General features: G+C 41.7%; 1 protein-coding gene across 1 annotated transcript in view; it reads left to right on the forward strand.

The window, feature by feature from the left end:
• emilin1b (elastin microfibril interfacer 1b) overlaps nucleotides 1-21,440 on the forward strand; it is a 31,020-nt gene that overhangs the window by 7,079 nt on the left and 2,501 nt on the right. Inside the window, exons 2-7 of the mRNA XM_061218647.1 lie at nucleotides 12,258-12,383; nucleotides 17,171-17,373; nucleotides 17,657-19,789; nucleotides 20,053-20,178; nucleotides 20,397-20,414; nucleotides 20,968-21,102. Coding sequence (XP_061074631.1) covers nucleotides 12,258-12,383; nucleotides 17,171-17,373; nucleotides 17,657-19,789; nucleotides 20,053-20,178; nucleotides 20,397-20,414; nucleotides 20,968-21,102 — 2,741 coding nt within the window. The remainder of the gene's footprint in view (nucleotides 1-12,257; nucleotides 12,384-17,170; nucleotides 17,374-17,656; nucleotides 19,790-20,052; nucleotides 20,179-20,396; nucleotides 20,415-20,967; nucleotides 21,103-21,440) is intronic.

The following is a 21,440-nucleotide window of genomic DNA, read 5'->3' on the forward strand; positions in this document are numbered from 1 at the left end:
ATGGTAACAGCTTAGACTACTACTGTTTGCTCTCTGGAAAAGAGAACCCTGCAGAAAAAACAACAACTCAAGTTTTATAAACTGCTGGTAGCTGGTTGACCAGTTCAGACCAGCTTCATACTCAATATGATTTGACCAGCTCAACTTATGTATTGAAACAGCTGGTAGCTGGTCCTTTCTGGATTTTACACCAAGGAATAGATGTGAGTTTTCTCAGGGAGATTATCTAATTATTCTCATAGGTAGCACAAGAGGAAGAGACTTAATGAAGCAGTACAGATTCCAAATTCAATCTTTTTATGAAACATAGCTATCTATTTTCAATATGGTACTGAAGCCAAAGTATCATAACTTCGCAATTGGAATGTTTAATCACCCAAGTACATGGAAACAGAAGACTCCTTTTTTTTATCATATTAAAGTATTTCCTGTAAAACACGAATTTGGTGCATGTCTCAGTTCTGTCATACTTTTGTTTTCGTGCCATGAGGTGAGCATTATCTTCATTTGATGAATGATCAAAGGAGGGTATAAAGAAAACATCCACAAATATTTAGCCGTATTTACCATATTTAGTCATGACTGATTTAGCCGAGGAACAGTGGGAGGGGTAAAACTGTTGTTGACCCTTTTCAGTTCCCTTCCTTGATCTAATCATCCAAGGGCTGTTAAAGCAGAGAATGGTCTGATAAACATACTGTTTAACATAGATCTTGCTTCACATACTATCTATACACACACTGAGCATTTTATTAGGTATTTATTAGACTTATTTTTTAGACTTCTACTGCTGTAGCCTATCCACTTAGAGCTATGATGCGTTGTGTGTTCAGAGATGCTCTTCTGCATACCACTGTCGTAATGTGTGGTTATTTGCGTTACTGTCACCTTCCTGTCAGCTTTGACCAGTCTGGCCATTCTCCTCTGACGTCTCTTATTTACAAGGCGTTTCTTGCTTTTTTTGTTTTTTTGCACCATTCTTTCCCTGACTGCCATCAACAATCATTCCACGGTCAGAGTCACTTAGATCACATTTTTCCCCATTCCGATGGTTGCTAAATCAGCTAAAACCATGAAATGTTATATTCTCTGCCAGTTTCAAATGTCCTTTTTGAAAATACAGCTGTATCAATTTTTCAAAAGATGTTAGTCATTAGTTAGCTATATCCATAGCTGACACGGAGGATTACATCTTTGGTTCACTGTGGGACAGGAGTTTCCCCCTGCTTTTATGCAAGCCAAGTTTTCCTTGAAGTCCGATGGAAAAATGGCCAAAATGCTGACTAAACCGAAGTAATTTGCCAATTCTGATTTGTATAATGGATTTGCATGAACAAAGAAGATTGTTTATGTTGTAGTTTATCTTTGGCCATCTTTTGCAAACAGACTGTTCAGTGTGTGGTTCCCCCAGAAAATATATAAGGGTCGGTGCTGACCGGAGGGGTTGAGTTGGGAGGGGGGGAGGTGTGGAGGTAGTTAAAAAAAAAGGAAATGCTTTTTGTATGAAGAATTAGGCATGCTAACGAGGAGATACCTATTACAAGCATAATATAGTTTTCCTCCTTTGGAAAAAGGCCTTTAGTTCCTGAGTTCTGCAATAAGAATCCCCTAATAGGTTCCTTGCCATTAAATAGGGGCTAAAGGCTGCTGTATTTCGGGAACTGGATTGGTGCAAAATGGTAACAAATTCCATGGATTGACAGCAGTGCAAAATATTTAAGTGGGTATTATTGCATCATCTTCGAAACGTTCAGTCAGCATTTTAATCACATGTGTGACAGCATGCTCAGGGACCACATGTGCTGCTATGTTAGACACTCATGTTTATTCTAGTTATTAGGCTTGTGATTGGTAACAAAAATGAAGTATTTTAAAGAAGGCAGGTCATTATTGCATCATAAATTCGACAGCAGAATGCAGTGACTGCCTATTGCTATGCATATTTTCCCCTTGTATGTGATGCTGGGTAATTTAGAGGAGGTATACTGCTTGGGGAAACCCTGCTGAATACACTGGGGTCTGTCTGAGGAATGTCAACACTAAAGTTCACTCTGTTAATGTGGGCTAAGAGACAGGCACTATGGAGCCAGCTAACAATAGAGCAAGTTTCATATTTTATGAATGTGTGAACTGCATATATCCAATTTTTTGCCAATTTTAAAGGCAGAATCTAAACTTGTCATTAAGAAAGGCCCGGAAAGAAATTGTAGTATGCCGAGTAATAAAACCACTGATCCATGGTCTAGCTAGCAGACCTGGACTAAATACGTAATTATTTTGGATTCAAATACTTTTCTGTGCTCGATTGATCTTGCCTGGTGCAATTGAGCCAACCAGAAGGGGGACCAGAAAGGTGGGGTCTGCACTTTTTTGAGAGTATTTTACAGGTTCCAATACATCAGATAAGCTCAGAAAAGTGTAGAAACACATTTCAATCCAAAACAACCACATATTTGACCCAGGTCTGCAAGCTAGGGATATATTGCAAGAGTAAGTTGATTACAGTCAAGTAAATATGAACAGCTGTACATTACAGTTTTTGGCTGAAGCTCATTGATTGAGATCATGGACAATTCTAAAGTTGGATGTCCCAGTATCCGATGTACCCAAATGCCTGATGTTCATCACCTTTGGGTTTGGCTAGTACTTGGATGGGAGACACCTTCACGTCTACATAAAAGCTTCCCATTACAGCAAAGTGCTTTGAGATCATAAGCACTTTGAGATGTGCATGTGCCTATCATAAATGTAAGTAAGTAAACTGGTATATTGCACATAATTGTTCCAGCGTTAACTAGGGTTGCCAACTCCCCTAGGATTAGCCAGGAGTCTCCCGGAATTTCCCTTGGCGTCCTGGAAGTGTTTTTTTTCCATTGGAACAAACCAATTGAAAAAAGAAAAGAATAATGATGAGAGACTTTGGTTTAGTGATCCCCACATGTGTTACATGGGTAAGTTATTTCCAGAGCCGGCTGACGTGACCCTTTCACAGGACTGAGGTGGATGAACTGTGAGCTGTTGTCATAAATCTCCCGGAATTTGTCCAGAGGGAGTTGGCACCCCTAGTGTTAACCCTCAGCCCAGAGCAGAGGCAGTGTTAAGTCAAGACAGGCAGGGAGGGTCCATTTTGAATCCTTTCCTTTGCCAATGGCAATAGGTGGATTTGTTACATTTGATGTAACAGTAATGGAATCACCACAAGGGCGATTTCAAAAAGTTTCATCATTAAGTCATCTATTGGAATAGATTTTTTTGTTCATAATTTGATAATAAAGAAGTATTAATATAAATGAGCTGCCTGGTTTAGAGGAGACAATCTGAGCTCTGACTCACAACTGCGGTGACTGTGTCACACTGTGTGACCGTAGAAGTGCCCTGCGGTCACCGTCTGCCCTTCCCTGATCAAGACCACCCCACACCTCCTGCTTCAGGCAGGAAATTCAAACTCATGAAGTGGCCCCTCTGTGTTTAAGGGAACTTCCTGTGTTGGCTGGTGGTATGGGGCCAGGCTTGAGGAAGGGAGGGGGGTTATGCGGGTTCACCCAGTTTATTTGGCCAAGACTAAACACTTTTGTTATTAAAGGTTCACCAGAAAGTGGCAGTAATACTGAAAAGAACAATTGTTCCAACAACAATTCAGTTCAAAGGGGGATCAGTTAATATGTTGTCCTTGGATAAATGAAGACTTGCAATTGCTTCAGAGGTCATTCTGCTTTTTAATTAAAATGTAAATGGTCAAAGGAATCAGATTGGCAATGATACATGCTAACATGCTAAGCAATGAGTAAGACATTCATATTTTTAGGGTATATAAAATATTCTTTGGAAATTAAACCGCCGATTCTTATTTGTCTGCAGAAGGCGGATATGTGTTTGATTTATTAGTGTTATTACAGACATTGCATAGTCAAAGTGTTTAGTCTGGGAACCTTTCTAGGTTGAGGAGTAGGAGTCATTTATTGCAGTTTGCATCTGAAGTGCCCATTAGATTCATTTGTATATTACAGTGTACACTGAGTGAGCACTTTATTAGGTATTTACGAGACTTGTTTTTAGATTTATTAGGCTGCTGTAGCCTATCCTCTTAAAGGTTTGTCGCGTTGTGTTCAGATATGCTCTTCTGCTTACCACTTTTGTAATGCATGGTTATTTGCATTACTGTCACCTTGAAAGAATCCCAGGAGATTTCTTCCCTATTCCGACATTTGGTCAGAAAAACAGCCGAACCTCTTGACCCCTGCATGCTTTTATGCATTTAGTTGCTGCCACATGATTGGCTGTTGAAATATTTGCATTAAGAAGCCGGTGTACAGGTCTACCTAATAAAGTGCTCACTGAGTGTATATGACAGTAGTAAACACCATCAAGGCCAGGAAAATAGTTCTGTGCCATTTGCCAAAAGGGGTAGGTTTAAGAGAGATCTATCTGCTCATCAAGCATTGTCTCAAAGACAGGTCATTTATCTTTGAATGTAGAGTTTCTTTACTTGTGTCAAAGTAATGAAAAGGCAAAGCAAATACTGTAGTTTATGTGGATGCATTCATCTTTTTGTTCAACTGACTTTCACTGTGAGGAGTGAAGAGGTAAGGGATTGTGGGATATGTCGGCCAGGAATACATCTGAGGAAAGCTATTTGCCATAGATGTGAATCTGAATGATAGCAGACATTGCTGGGTTTCATTTTTGGCACGTTAAGCATGTACATCTGTGTGCTAGAAAGTCGCCGTCTCCTCCAGACACAGTTGTGGCTGACGTGATGAAGAAGCTGAGGCAGGGAAAGGCCTTGGGAACTGCTCTATGGTTTGACCTGTTTTGGGGCCTGTTTTTGTGATGAATACCGTTCTGGTGTCACAAAGGCAAATTCTGACATTCGTCTGCATTCAGTGACATTTTTACTCCTTTTGACTGAGAATTCAATGAAATGTGAATTAACTTTTTTTTTCAACAAAAAGGAACTAACAATTTGGCAAGTCAATGTTAGTGACTGCTGAACTGTTGGTAAAGTTAAAAACCCTGGTTGAAAGTTAAAAACAAACCTTGAATCTTGAGTGGTACAAGTATGTGGGTTTTTACTTGATGCTTTGTAAGTTAAGAACAAACATTGATTGAATCCTGGTACAGTATTGTTGCATTGTTTATTTGACCGTAGGGCGAGTGTTACAGGGTAGTTTGTGGGTACTTATCAGAGCATATCCTGGTGCATTAAATATAGTTTATAGTCCATTGCAGCCAGCTATCAGTCAGCTGGGGTCACTTGGACCAAGCTCTGGAGAGACAGCCTGCGTATTGGTTAAGAGGTCATGACCTTTTGCCATCGTGGTGGCACCCTCCAGACCCACTGGGTGGGAGGAACTGGTTCTGTTCTTGTCTAGACTGGCTCGAGTCCATTCTCTTTCACCACAATGCTTAAATATATGACATGGGACAGTGGTCTGGCATTGAGCCACTCGAAAGCTAAATGGAAATGCAATTAGGAGGAAAGAGAGGGCCAGGGGAGGTCTTTGGCTCAGTGAGCACACAGCGCAGTGCGAACACAGCGCCTCTGAGGGCATTAATGTCAGCCCCGTGGTTCCGACGCGTGAGCACTGGTCACACCTCTGGTAGCTGTCTCAGCAGTGATGTATGCGTAACAGAATGTTAAACACAGCATATGCTCTTAACTTGTTTGAATTTGTTGGCGTTGAATTAGCCCTGAATATTTACATTTGACCATTTTGGGGTCATACATTTTGGCCTTGTGGTTCTTTTTCTATTATGTTTTGCAGTTCACATACTAGTTATTTTGTATTAAGTTGTTATATAATGTTTGGATACTGAACATATAGTATAGAGTTCAGTATCCAAACTTGTGTCATATAGAGCGGGTTTACAGAAATCGTATGTTGTACTGGTCTCAGTGCTGCTGCTGCTGGTAAGCACATTTTCTTCTGGATAATTTTTCTTAAGTTGTATTCTAGTTCCATTTTTGGAAAATCTCTTGGCACTGTTGCTGAATATTAAAAACAAGCCAAGTTTTGAAACTGGAGTATGTGACCCCTCTCAAGAAGGTTTCTAAATAAATATACCATACATTATTTATTCCAGTGCATGTTTAAAGCTCTGTGTCAACCGACACATCACTGAATAAAAACAAACTTTTTATTGTTTGAGGGTGAATTTCAAACAAGTATAAACAATTTGAACCATATTGAGGTTTCTGAAAAAAACAGAAAACAAGAGACTTTAGCTTTGTTTTTGGTGTTTTTCTTTTTAAAGAATCTGCCCACTCCCTGTTTTTTCATTCTCTCGGCAATTTGGAATCGGTCTCTTGTGTGACAAAATGAGCCACCTACCCCCCCTCATCCTGCTATTCTTCTTGTTTTATTACACGCGGGCACTAAACTTGGGTCAGTTACACATTTGACCCAAGTTTAGTGCCCAGTGAGGACAGTGCAGTACGCCACATCCCTATCCTCACTGGGCACTAAACTTGGGTCAATTGTGTAATTTTTTTTACTTTTCTGTGCTCATTTGATCTTTCCTTGTGCAAATAACCAACCGAGAGGACGGGGGTTTGCACTTTTTAAGAGTATTTTGTAGAGTCCACAAGACACCAGACAAGCTCAGTAAAGCATAGAAAAGTATTGGAATTCAACACAATTACGTGACCCGGGTCTGCTGAGCGCGCTAATGGCACTGACTCTGGGGACGCTGATGGCAGGACATCATGTCCTCCTCCCATTCCACAAATAAACAGAGTGATAAAAAGTGGGTGGACATGTGACAACGGCAGTGTGAGGGGGAGAGGAAATGTCTCCTCTCCCGTTTCTCGCGTTAGAGAGACCTGAGGTGGCCCTTTCCCGTTTAGTGTCCATCTTTCTAACTGAGGGGTGCACAACTCCGGTCCTTGAGGGCCTGTCAGCGTACTGGTTTTTGTTCCAACCAATTGCCTTGTTTTTAATTTGCCGACAGCTCTATAAATGACCCTGGTTCAAGCCTGTACTTGAGCACAGTAAAGTCGTAAGAATACACTTGCTGTCTGTAGCTGTAGCCGGAACTCATACACGTCAGATAAGATATGATTGAGTCAATTAAGTAATTAAGACCAGAAACAAAATCCTGAAACGGATCGGCCCTTGTTGTGCACCCCTGTTCTAACTGTAGTCGAGTCACTGGAGTGGAGTGACTACTCATTCGCCAAGATTTAAAAGAGCCGTGACCAATTGCCTCTACTGATTGGCACACCGTGATGTCATCAGCGGCCAAAATGTAGGAAAAACGGGTAATCCAAGGAGAGGGCGGCTAAACGGGATTAAGCAGTGCGGCTCTGTTTGCTGTGCATGCTAATTTAAAGCATTCCAACCAAATGAATGTTTCTTCATATGTGTAACTCTTTATCCTCTGAAGAAAGGGGGAAAGGGCAAAGGGATAAGGTGAGCAGTGGAATGCAGTTCTTCATAACTGGGAAGTTGGCAGAATCATTGGAGAATAGAGTAGAATCTGAGATCCCCTGGTGATTGAACACAGATAAAGTTGTGAGAAGCCTCATACAAAACTGCCAACGATGAAAAGACAGGACAGGTCTAGACTGAAGATAAGAATGACAAATGCCTAAATTGAGTAAGGGCTTCAGATAGAAGCTGGCAGATAAGGGTCAATATATTAAACTTGACCAACCATAAGAGGGGTTTTTTTTAAGGCCATTGCTGGTTACCTCAGCTAACAGTGCACATTGCTCAAGCTTAAAATATGACTTGTTTGTGCAGTTTCTGAATAATGTTTGTGCAAGTTGTGCATTAATGTAATCCTTTATACAGTATATTGTGTATTCAGCTGCCAATAAATGTAACAAAATGATTTGTAAGTAAGGGAGAAAAATTGCAACATTTGTGGGAGCTCAGGCTGTGCCATGAGAGGTCCTCAACAAAGAGGTCTTCATAAAACACACACACACACGCACACACACACACACACACACACACATACGCACACACACACATGCACACACACACACACACACACACACACACACACACACACACACGTACGCACACACACACGCACACACACACACGCACGCACACACACACGCAAACGCGCACACACACACGCACACATACACACACGCACACACGCGCGCACACACACACACGCGCACACACACGCACACACGCACACACACACGCACACACGCACACACACACACACACGCACACACACACACGCACACACACACACACGTACGCACGTGTACAGCCACACACACATTCACGCTCTGTGGTATCAGAACAGAGTCATAGTCTCTCCACTGCTGGTAAGAGGTTGTGTGGAAGTCCAAGACAAGAGTGCATACTGTTTCAGGGTGGTTATTGAGGGAAATTCAATACTGAAGGCAGGATGGGAGCTGGGAGATTACAGGAAGTGTGATATACTGTATAAGGAGTCATCCTTTTCTACTTCATCTGAGTCATGTCACCACAACCGCCTTGTTTTTAGAAAAGTGAGTTAAGTTTGACTTGGTTTAGTAATTTAACAGTGAAGATTGTTTTTTAATATATTCATAATAATGTACTTTTATCAATCCATCATGTCTATTACAGTATTAACCCCAAAGAGCACATAGCAAATTTGTACTACTAAATTGTTGTTGTTGTTGTGATAAAGAAATACATAATTGTGTATTCAAATTTACAGAAATTTGTAAGTCTGTTCCATACATCGGTTGTTAACTTCTTTTCACATAGAAAATCAACATCACATGCAATTTGATCAGGGATGCCAAAACTTTTACACACGACTGTGAAGTGTATCTCTCTGTGTGAAATAAATAGTACTCAAAGTTATTTGCCAAAACATATTTCAAAATATTTGCCTCTGGGGTGTGATGAAATTTGGATCTGTGTTGTAAAGTATCCTGACTGAACACAACAATGAGAGGCTTTTAAACAGCTTGGACAATATCTGCTTTTTGATCCACAGACAAATGGGGGGCCCGTGACCCCTTGTTTGCCATGATAAACACTTGTCACATTTGGTTCCTTCATCCCTCTGGAGGAATTCAGATTTACAAATATGTTACAAATGGGAGAGCAGCATGACCAGGAAGGATAAACCTGCAGCCTAACAGACAGGAAGTGTGGGGGTCAGAGGTCGTAAATGCACTGAAAGTTCCATTGAAAACGTTCAGATCGAAAGTCATTGGTGGGGGGAGCTCACTTCTAATGTGTGTTGACATTCACACTCCTGGTTTTTACAGTGTTCCAGCTTCTCTGTACACTTCTTTAAAGTGTGTTCATTTGAGGTAATTACCACCGAGGTTGGGGTAGTTTGGGCAGGGCTTACTTTATGAACAGAATGATGTAAAATTACTGTTTTCTGTTCAAGAAAACACAGAAGGAGCACTCTGTCTTTACATCAGCTGCACCTCATCAAAGGCTAAAGAGTAGCAAGAGAACAGAGAATGCTGTGACTGCTTTCAGTCATGATAATGATAATGATAATGGTTTTTGCCTTATTGTGTCTACTAGATCCAGGCAGGATACTTGAACTTTGATTAAGAAATTCAGTAGTGGTTTTCATTCTTTATAAAGACTATATCTTTCGAAATGGCAGAGTTATAAACTGTGAGTTCTATAAACTATAAACTATGTACTTTTTCTCAGTATGAATGTATGGTTTGTCTCACTATTTACACTATTTGTTACGCCAAAAGTGAAACTATGGATTGCCTAGTTGCCGATAGCAGTAGCTTCCAAAATGTGGGTTTCAAATGTGTGCATTCTGTACATTTGAAAAGACCGCAACACAAATGAAATGACAGAGATCCACTGGGAAACTGAAATAATGTTCTGGAGCTTGGGCTTCAGAGTGCCTTCACACCTTGTAGGCTGTAGGCCCCTTTAGAGGGATCAAATGACACAATGACTGTAGCCACTGTGCAGGGTGGTGAGCGGAGCAAAAAAAACAGAGCAAAACTGACTGTGAATTAGCCAGCTGCTATATTGTGTGACAAGGGGCAATGTTATTAGGGAAAATGTAAATCAAGTAACTGATTTTATTTGACTGTACTGTATATGTGGCATACTACTGAATTGTTTTTGAAAAAAGTCAACAACACAGGCAGTATAATTTGGAATGCTATGAGGGTCCAAGAGATGCAGCAAAATCTATCTAACAGGCTATGCATTTATAGATGGCCTAATGAAGGTAAGAGGCAGTAGCTGTGTGGTTACCTGTCAACTTCAGCTGTATGTGGCTATGGGCTACTGCAGTTTACTCACATGTTTCCCTGAAAATATTTTTCAAGCACATTCCTCCACAGTCAGCATCCTTACATTCAGCGCAGCTAATCCACACCCCAAATAAATCAACTGTCACAGAAACATTCTATATGGTAGTTAGCGTGCAGCTAGCGCTGCGGTCACTTAGCATAGTCCCACAGGGGTGTTTCTACCCCCTTCCCCCTGGCCCATAACCACAAGTTATGGTCCATTTCAATTAGTTTGTACATACGTCCTGGGATGTATCTTCTGAGCCTTTTAAGGGGTTACGGAATCATTGTGCAGTGTTTCCCCCATATTACAAAATGAAGACTAACTGATTGAGACCAAAAACAAAGTCTGTTTCCCAATTTTTTAGGCCTGTATTGCTCCTGTATATTACCAGGCAGCCCGTTTTGACTCCCTGAATGTAATATGGACGCAGTCGACACAGGGAGTCCTGTCAACTGGATTCTTTTCAAACTGCTATTAGAACTAAATAGCTCTGGATAGGAGTGTGAAAGGGGCTTTGAACTCTTAACTCTTCAGCACTGATTCGACAAGTGTCGCACAAAGCCAATGTACAGTGGTGACTTGTGTGGAGCATGCCGTCGCTACATGCATAACACTGTCCCGTTATTATGATATTTTCCAAATATGTGTTCCTGGGTGGTTTCGACAAAAAGTACTAGGAAAAGAAAGAGCCTTTTTAGATGGGCGAGGGAGACTTGGATTACCTCATGAATGAAATTTGGCACAAAAAGTCAGTTTTGCGAGCGAATGAAAGTAATGAATCCTGGCCGCTGAAAAAAGGGAGCATGTAAGCTATGCTTTGTCTGAGGGCAGCCCCTGTCTCTTTCTTCTGCATTGACATGCAATGAGAATCGGAAGATGAGAATCAAAGGGCACGCTAACCCAACCTGAAAGCATCTGTGAAGTGCGTATCCTCCATGACCAATGTTTTAGGAATGTGAATCGCCAATATCTTTGAGAATCTGGGGCCCACGGATTCACTCTGAGCCTTTGTACAATGTGGTAAAGTAAAGAAAGAAAGGAATAAAATGTAAAAATAAAAACAATGAAGACTGTGGCCAGAGACCAGTACTTTGCACTTGGCCATCTCTTGCTCAACTGTGATTGCTCCCTGTACCACCACATAAACCTTCCCTTGCTCATGCTGTTTCACAGAAACCTTCCATTCAGTAACACAATCCCTTCCTCACACTCCGGTATAATTACATTGGGGAGATCTGCTCTGTCTAGGAAAAGGTTCTCATTTTTGTCAACAAGAGCATGGCTGAGACTAATCAGGGCTAAGCTTCCCTTACTGGGAATGTCTTGTGAAAACGTAGGCTGGCACTGAATGAGATGACATTATGCTGCTGCTGTTGGGAAGTTTTTGGGCTTGGAGTACTTGAAGACATTTCTGTCAAAAATGCTGGAATACTATAGACGAAAAAAATCTATGCTTCCATGAAAGTCAATGTTGTGTGCTGTGATTAATTATATGACCATTTGTCTGCAGTATGTCCTGAGTTTCTTTGTTATGTCCACCTGTTTTTAAATTGAGCCAGAACATGGCCTAACCATGAGTGTGCTTGTGAGACAAGATATCTTGAGCCATTTGTCTGTAAAAATGCTTATAGTATTCATAACTTGTAATTTGTGAAAGATAAGCTAATGCCAAAACACATGCAGTGAATGTAAAAATAACATTCAGAGAGACATTGTTTTACACACTGTCGCTTCAAACTTGATTTTTAACCTAGAGGCTTGGCCTTTTCATAGTAGACTGGCTTAGCAACTATATCATGGAAATGTGAAAGCATAAGATTCTGTCTCTTACCAGAGTTGGAATAAAGACAGAACAAACTTTCCTCTGGTGTGACCGCAATCAAACTCATCATTATGTTTATAGTTGCCCATATCATTACGATATATATATAGAATGTGAGTTCATTTTTACACGTTGACATGGGAAGACAGTGAGTGAATTCCGTCTTCTCTTTCTTTCTGTAGAAACTGGTGTGCATACGTGGTGACACGGACGGTGAGCTGTGTGGTGGAGGACGGGGTAGAGACCTACGTGAAGCCAGACTACCAGCCCTGCTCCTGGGGGCAGGTGCAGTGCCCCCGTGTGGTGACGTGAGTATACCACCCTGCCGCTACCTATACATTTTATTTATTTATTTATTTACTGTATATTTGAGTTGGGACTATGCCAAGAGACATAGCATCATTACTGCCCGTTTACACCAGGTTCATGTAGCTGATGTTCTGCATTGATAGGTATTGCTAGTTAGGCTTTTTTATAAAAAGAAAGGAAAAAGATATAAAATAAGACATAAAGTGTTAAATGGATGATGTTAAGAAATATAACTTAAAAAAAAAACTAAGAATGCTTTGGCAAGTTAAATAATCTTGAAAAGATGCCTCTGAGTCACTTTCGTACTTCACCCTCGTGGTTAATTTACAGTAAGTTGCCATTAAGAAAGATAAAAAAGACAGAGAAATTAAAAGGAAGCAAGAGCCAGTTTCACAGTTATTCACATCTCTCTTCCAACTGTGTTTGTTATTATCTTTGAGAAGTAGAGTTTTGTTAATGAGGGTAACCCCCAAGGCTCTCTTGAGGGGAACAATCACAGCTATTGAGACATCTTACAGGCGTTTGAGCCAATAAGTAGAGTAGGTTTGTCTTGGAAGGTTTAACTGTAGTATGATGGTTAAAAATTCAGGTAGCTGAATCTCTGGCAGCCATGTAGTAATTTGCATGGAGACAGAGTAGGGAAAGGAGAGAACAGGCTATTGGCATAAAAAGTATCAGGAAAAAATGTTGGAAAAAAGCAACAGACCAGAAGAAGTGATTTATTGTGAAGCAAGAAAAAGTAGGGGGGCCAAGCACCAAGCCCTGGGAGACGTATGGAGTTGCAAGAAGCAAGCAAGCAGCCCATTCAAGCAGCTTGATAGGAGCAGTCTGAGTAGTATGAAGCAAACCAGCTCTGGGGAATAGCATGATACCGCCCATTGTCCTGCATAATTTTCTGATTATCTCAAATGTTTCAGATTGCAAAATGGGGGGGGGGGGGTCTTGTTTTTTTAGAATTTACTTCTATTTTAGGTCATTCAACCACGGTAAACACGTTAAACACAATGGTTCCATTGACATTCATTGACATGCTTCCTCACATGTAAATTCACATGAGGAACAATTCCACATGGGTTCTTCATATCCCCTTCAGGCTTGATTTAAATAAGGAATTTAAATGTAGGACATTAAGCCACATTAAGCACTCATTTTTGCTTATTTTCAGATTTTGTTGATTTGTCACCAATAGGACTTGGAAGTCTAACGTAACCCAGAGCAAAACCGACGGATTTCCGGATCAAATCACAGTTTCTCTATGGGGAAAATTAATGGCCTTATCATAACTGTTTCTGTCACAGTCTGTGATTTAAGATGGCATTTAATATTTGGACGTTTTTATCTGGAGTCATTTCTCTCTTAGGCACTGGGTCCACTGAATTCCGATGCCGCCTTCCAACCGAAATAAATTGGATTACCTCATGAATTTCATTAGCCAAATGCTAACACCACAACCAAGACCACAGCACATATTTATAGGGGCGACATGGCTCAGGCAGTAAGAGCAGTCGTCTGGCAGTCGGAGGGTTGCCGGTTCGATTCCCCGCCCAGGCTGTGTCGAAGTGTCCCTGAGCAAGACACCTGACCCCTAAATGCTCCTGACAAGCTGGCCGGCACCTTGCATGGCAGTCAATCGCAGTGAGTGTGTGTATAAATGGGTGAATGAGAAGCATCAATTGTACAGTGCTTTGGATAAAGGCGCTATATAAATGCCAACCATTTACCATTTATATTTTATGCATCACAGATAGCGGTTCCGTGAAAAGGGATGTTAGCGTTAGCCATCAAAGAAATTTAAAGCAACGATTCGTATAACATGAGGAAATTACTAACGAGAACACCAACTATGACAAGTATGAAGACACTTATGGTGATATATTTACTGTATTAAGTTCAAAAAAAGTATAATATAATTAATTACATTAACAGTAATAGTCATCGTCAACGTGTGTGAATGGTAACTGAAAATACAGCCAGATATGGCACTATGCGTGACGTTGTTATTGTGCAAAGAGTTGCTAACAAGTTAGCCGTAGCAATTCAAATTGAGACTTTTTTAGACGATGAAAATTGATATTTCCAAAGGGAATGACGACACGACTTCTGAGGCCTATTTATCATGTCTTGAACGTTTCTTTCTTCATATAACAAGACCTCATGGGGAAGTATGCCTGAAATTAATTTCAGATCACTCCATCCGACTTTGAAGTCATTACTCCATGTTAAGCTTTCAATTTTTACTGCTTTGATGGCAGTTTTCTATTTTGCGAATTTATTTAAAACATTAATTTATTTGACTCATGGTTTTTCTTTTGCAAATAGTGTGCACATGGAAATATGTGCCATGCTTGTTTTCTTTTTTCAAGTAGTTTGACCTCAATTTTAGGCCATTAAGCCTTATTAAGTTCAATGATTCCCAGTCACTCGCAATTGCATGTCTTGACTAATTTGTTGGACTACTATAATGATTTTTATTTCACTACAAAATTTCACCAGACTATCTCCTCACATTCGCCTGGGGCCTGAATTAACCTTGATTTTTTTCCCTACTATAGTAAGTAGTTCTGCCCCTGAAGAGCTGATTTAATTTTTATATTTTAATTTCAATCTTAGCTCATTAAGCCTCATTTAGCCTCAGTTTAAGGCCATGCCCACTAATTTAACAAATTTTTAAAAATCATAGTGATGTATTTTTCATTTTCCTTTTCAGCACTGCTAGTTATAGTGCCATTTTGTCTTATTAAGCCATTTCCACATTCAGTTTTTTAGAATGTCTCTCTTTCTCATACATGAATAAAACATGTCAACATAAGTAGTACATTACACATGAAGCTCTTTACTGGAACATACAGAAACACAATCATTTATGTTGTCCAGGTAATGTCTATGTATGAGTGCGTGCATGTGTGCTAATAGTTCTTTTTGCAGAATATTAATGTTTTTATACTGCAAATGGGATTGAGTGTTGGTTGGTTGCAAGGATAGTCTGTGTTAAAGGCTGCCTGGCTCCTTGTCCCCAAAGACCTTCAGCACACACTTCCCCACCTGGTACCATTTAAGCCCATTTCCCCTGGATCGAATGAATGTACAGGGCAAGACTATGTTAGGAATGGGCCAGCCCATAATTCCACGCACCACAAGCAGACCACCACAGGAAACGGGTGGGAGCCCACTAACACCACTGCTGTTTCCACTCGCAGAAGCAGTGTGGCTTGCGCCCTTGTTTTTCTCACACTGGTCATGTAGTGGTACACAAAACCCACCAGTACATATCGGCCTGGATGCAATTATCATTTGACCTTAATTGGTTTACTGTTAAATAAAAGCTTTAAACTCTTCTCTTCACAAACACTGTTTGAGTTTGGCAGGTTAAGTGCTGTGCTCACTAAACACTAAACTATGTCAAAGTCAAAGTTACGGACAAATGTTGATTGATTCCAGGTCTGTCTCTTATCTCCATTGTACTGTCATTTCCTTTCATACTAGAATGGAATGCTAGAGTCTTAACATGTTGGTTATATGAAATCCAAGGTAAATAAGTTCAACATTACAAATATTGCAAAAAATGTGAACACAAGCAGGTACCAGATATCTATTAACTTTATAAACATGGTCATATGCACAGCTTGATTAAAGCTATAGAGTGTGCTGTAAACAATAGAGCTTTGAAATTCAGGAGCTCCACACAATTGACTCTTTAAGACATTTTTACAAGACATATGTATTACAGCTAGTAAAAGGGTTCCCTTGGCTAACAGTCACACTAGGCTACTCTTTACGCAAAATTTTCCCCCTGCCCGAACACTCCCTGGCATTACTACAGACCTTGTGTTTCTATGAATGAATATTCATTAACAAAGAGGATATGCCCTATAATGTAGGTCTACATTATTTGGGCATTGTGTGCTGATCTGGCCTTGACAGAGTCACAGTTACACAGCTGGATGGCAGATGCAATAGTTGCGTCACATACACCAAAAGGAGAAAGAGTACAAAGCTTTGTCTAGATACAGCAAATTAATTGTGAAACATTTGTTTTTTCCCCTCAGTTTAGTGGAACCGGAAAATAAAACAAAACAACCTTTTGAAAGAAATTGTAGGCTACGTTTGGACAAGGGCTGAAGTATGGTACACGCCAGTCTGTTTATAGTTTAACAGTGCCCCAGGAACTAATTTGGGTTTTGGCAGTGATGCTTCATTGCAACACACAGTACTCAGTACTCTTTTACTGGACATTTAGACTAGGGAAACTGAGATTGGAAGATATGGCTGGAGATTTGGGGGTTGAAAAGCTCAATGGTTCTTGGCTGGAACCCTTTGTTGAGTGCAGTTTTTCTATGTTTGTTTTATATCTAGATTACAACAGTTTTAAAAATTACACATATAGTTGCATATACCAATTCAAATTTCAAATTGTAAGCAGTGTATTTTGTAGTGTAAGGATTAACAAACTTACAAGTTAATGGCAATGATCTTAAGTTTGAATATTTTGGCTTGTTTAAATTGACATTTACTGGAACAACAGCACTATCGGGGGACTACACTTAAGCAACTTTAAACCCGCAGTTGGAATAGAAACTTTTTTGTTGTTTTCACGTGGCTTCATGCTCCAACAAAAAAAAATGTGAAACCAAATATGTAATGATCATCTACTTAACTCACCCCCAACAAAATTAAATAATTTAATCTTGTTTGTGTATTGTGTGCGGAAAAGGCAAACTATAGTGTTTTCAGGTGTCTTTCTACAGCAGTTTCAATTTCAGCTGGTTTCCCTGTTCTTATGCTCCAGGTATAGGACATACATGAGGCCCAAGTACAAGGTAGCCTACAAGATGGTCACTGAGATGGAGTGGAGGTGCTGTCATGGGTACAGTGGAGATGACTGCAGTGATGGGATGAATGGAGGCTACACCACCCACAGACCCTGGCCCAAACCTTCCAATCCAGGACAGACAGGCTCAACCACAGGCTCAGGCCAAAGTGGAGGAGAGGGTAAATAATCCAAAACCTTTGTACCTCAAGACCCGCTAGAATTCCAACCCTATGGCACAGACCCACCATCTTCCAACAATGGTTGCATTTGATCGTTAGCATCATGATGTCACTACAATATTGATCTACATGATGGATCTACATAATAAGACATGTAGCTACATTAATCTTAGATAACCACAGTGAAGAATTATGATAAATGTATAGAACCTACCTATTCAACTGATGTTTTAATTGCCTTTTTGAAATCAGAAAATAAAAACAAAACAAATTCTCCTTTCAGGTAGAGGTGACAGTGACAAGATGAGGAGGCTGGAGGACAAGATCGCAAGTCTGACCAAAGATCTCCATGACCTGCAGTCCACCCTGAGGGGCATGAATGAGAAGTTTCAGGAGGAGATGCGGAAACCAGGGTCCGGTGGCCGAACACCAGCAGATGATGCCCAGCCCGGGATGAAGCAGACCATCAACAACATCCAGGCCAAGCTGGACCAGTTAGACAACAGGACCCAGGCACATGACAGGACACTGCTAAACATCAACAACCACCTTGTCAATGGCAATGGAAATTCCGGTGGCGGTAACAGTGTGGACAGTGAGGGAGGTGGCCAGTTGAATACACTGAAGGAGGAGGTGTTGAGGGAGCTGGAGCACAGGGTGTCCTTGTCCTGCTCCTCTTGTCAGTCAGGTGTGGAAGACCTTCGGCGGCAGCAACTGGAAGACCGCGAGAGGATCCGTGCCCTGGAGAAGCTGGTGAACTCGGTAGACCAACGGCACCGTGTGATACTGGACAGCCTGCGTAAGGAGGTGTCCCGCTCACAGAGCTGCTGCAGTTCGCTGACTGACCATGGCCGGAGGCTTGACCAAGTAGAGAAGAAGATTAGCACAGCATCGGAGGCCTACGATGTCCTCCAAGTCCATCTGGACAGGAAGATCCCTGGTTGGGGGAGTAGTGGTGGGGCTGGGGGAGGTGCCGTGGTAACAGAGGACGGGTTTGATGGGCGCCTGCATGACCTTGAGAGGCGGCTGAACAGGACGGTACAGAAGGCAGAGGAGACCTGTGGAAGTGCAGGCGTTGACCTGAAAGACACCTTTGGGAAGGAGATCATCAACATTCGGAATGAGGTACTCGACCAGATCGATGACCAAGACAACAGGATAACCAGTGTGGAGAACGCTGGGAGAATCCTGAAGGAAACCATCTCAGACCATGGTGACCGCCTGGCCCGGCTTGAGAACGTGACCGCGCACCTTGACCGCAAGGTGACTTCAGCAGTGACCACGTGCATGGAGTCATGTGGGCGTAGGCCAGGGCAAGGTGGCAGCGAAACCGACAATGCAGTTAAGACCCTGCAGTGGAAGGTCATAGCCAACGAGCATGAGATCAAGATGTTTGACACCAGGCTGAAAGACCTTTCCGTCTCAGGTGACTCCCTAACTGACAAAGTGTTGAACCTTGGCCACGACGTACGCAAAATCAAGGCCTTGACTGGAGAGAATGGTGAGCGCTTCAACCGCATCGTCACGGAAATCGAGACCTTGGGTGAGCGAGTTGACGACTGCGATGCCTGTGACTCACTGAGTAATGATCTAGGAGCGCTAAGGAATAGCACCAGGGACATTCTCAACAGGCTTCGGACAGACATTGACAGAATGAGTGACCGGATGGACTCAGATGGAACTTCCTGTTCCCAGGTGTGTTCAAACCTGCAGGAGGAGGTGGGGAAGCTAAAGGAAGACGTCGAGAGGTGTACAGGGCAGTGTGGCGTTGGGCCTGGTGAGACAGACGGGGACCCTGACCCCCAAAAGCCCTTGGACGGGCACAGCGTCATTGGTGGTGCTTCTGATGAGACACTGAAGTCAATTCAGGGTGAGCTCTCTGAGGTCATACTAACCTTCAGCTCCGTAAATGACACCCTGAGGGGCCTGGAAGACACAGTGCAGAAGCACGACAGCACCATCACAGACCTGAGCAACACCAAGGACAGGATCTTCTTAGAGATCGACAAGATTCAGCAAGAAATGACAAGGCAGGTGGAGGATAACCGCGGTCGCATGGACCATTTTGACCGCGAGATCCGGCGTTTCACAAACAACCTGGTTGTGGAGATGGGCGACTGCCGGAGATCTTCGGACGGGCTGGAGAAGAGGATCTCCAAGGTAGAGGACGTCTGTGGCCGGCTGGATTCGGTGAATGATGGCCTGCAGAGGATCAAGGATGGTCTGAACAAACATGTGACTGGTATCTGGGGCTGTGTCAATGACCTCAATACCACTGTCACCACACATGGAGAGCTCATTGATGACATCCGGAGCATACAACTGGATGTTGTCCATGGAAAGATCAAGTCTCTCAACTCCTCAGTGCAACGCTATCACAATGACTTTGACATTTTCTCCAAACAGGACTTTGTTGGTTAGTATATCCTCTCTTTGGACATTATGTACCTAACAATCAGTATGCAGATGTTATGTGAATACCAACAAAAGGCAATTCTCATAAACAGCAAAAGACATTTTACATTCAGCAATATAACATGATGGTTCAGTCAGGGATATCCTGACAGTCAAGGAAATATTTCAGGACCCATTTGTGCTCTTGGAAATGATGTGCACTTACTAGAGTTCTACTTTATTTCTTTAAAACATTTTAATAAATACAATTTATTTCCCTACCAGGACCACGTGGCCCCCCAGGTCCTCAAGGAGAGAGGGGCTACCAGGGGCCACCTGGGCCAAAGGGTCCAACAGGCAAAGATGGGCCTCCTGGCAAAAATGGTGTGGAGGGCTCAAGGGGACCCCCAGGTAAAACAATACCTTCATTGCCAGTAGTAATTGAATTTCTGCAGCTTGCTGGCTGCTCAGACATTGGTATGGAGAACTACATCTGCTCACACTTATATAAACAAACCCAGTATAAACAAAGCTTCTATGAAGCGGACATTTTTTCACAAGCAGTTATGTTTTGGTTCAGTAGGTTATAAAGTCAGAAAAATAATACGTTTTTTTCTTCTTTTTTGCAGGACTCAGAGGTGAACGTGGTAAGTTTTTCATTTTTAAATATATGTCCTTATCAAAGCATTATGATTGTAGTAAAAGTAGTGTATCTGCATTCTATTTTCCAAGCAATAACTAGTAAGTGTGTGGGTCAAGGGTTCAGGATAAGGATCAGTGAGGAGGGAGATACAGGAGTCAACACAGGGTCAGAGGTGTTGTTAAATTGTTAAATTGGTCATTTTCGCTACTGGCATGCCACCATAAGGAAGAGGTCTACTTCAGTCTATGCACTGTATTAGTGTGTTGCAGTACATCACAGCTGTCCCTGCTGGGGGAAAAAAACAGCTCAAGCTAGGTTTTGAAACAGCTAGTAGCTGGTTGAGCAGTCCAGACCAGCTCCATACTCAACTTGATTTGACAAGCTCAAGCTATGTTTTGAAACAACTGGTAGCTGATAATTTCAAGATGGTCATAGCTGGATATTACAGCAGGGATGGCTATTATTAGTTGGATTAATAGCTTTTGTATGATCACAGGGGGTATAGTTCTATTCTTGACAACTCAAAGCTGTTTCTCCTTGTTCTGTGACATGCTCAGGTATGCCTGGAGCCGATGCCAATGTACCACGAGTGTCTTTCTCCGCTGGTCTAACATACCCACATGTTAACCCAGGAACCATACTCTTCAACAAGGTGTTTGTCAATGAGGGAGAGTTCTACAACCCACAAACTGGTAAGCAGTCATCACATAAGAGAGGGCTTAATGTTTGACACTGAAACTATACTGGCCTATACTTTTGCCCCCCTATTTAATGTGGCCCCCAAAACACATTGTCTAGGAATTTTAGTAATCAGTAAAAAACATTTTTGCTAAAAGAAAAACACTTTTTAAGGCTAAATGGTCTGAGTGGCCAATTAATCAATTGGCCAGAAATAAGAGATAATTTACTCTTTAAATGGTATTAAATCAAAGGCATAAGTACTGTATGGGTGAGTTTCGCAGAATCTAGTCCTAGAATAGATTCACCATACGCATCTCAGAGTAGTCTAGGACTAAGATTAATCTGTGGA

This window comes from Conger conger, chromosome 1 (assembly GCF_963514075.1).
Source record: "Conger conger chromosome 1, fConCon1.1, whole genome shotgun sequence".
Taxonomy (NCBI): domain Eukaryota; kingdom Metazoa; phylum Chordata; class Actinopteri; order Anguilliformes; family Congridae; genus Conger; species Conger conger.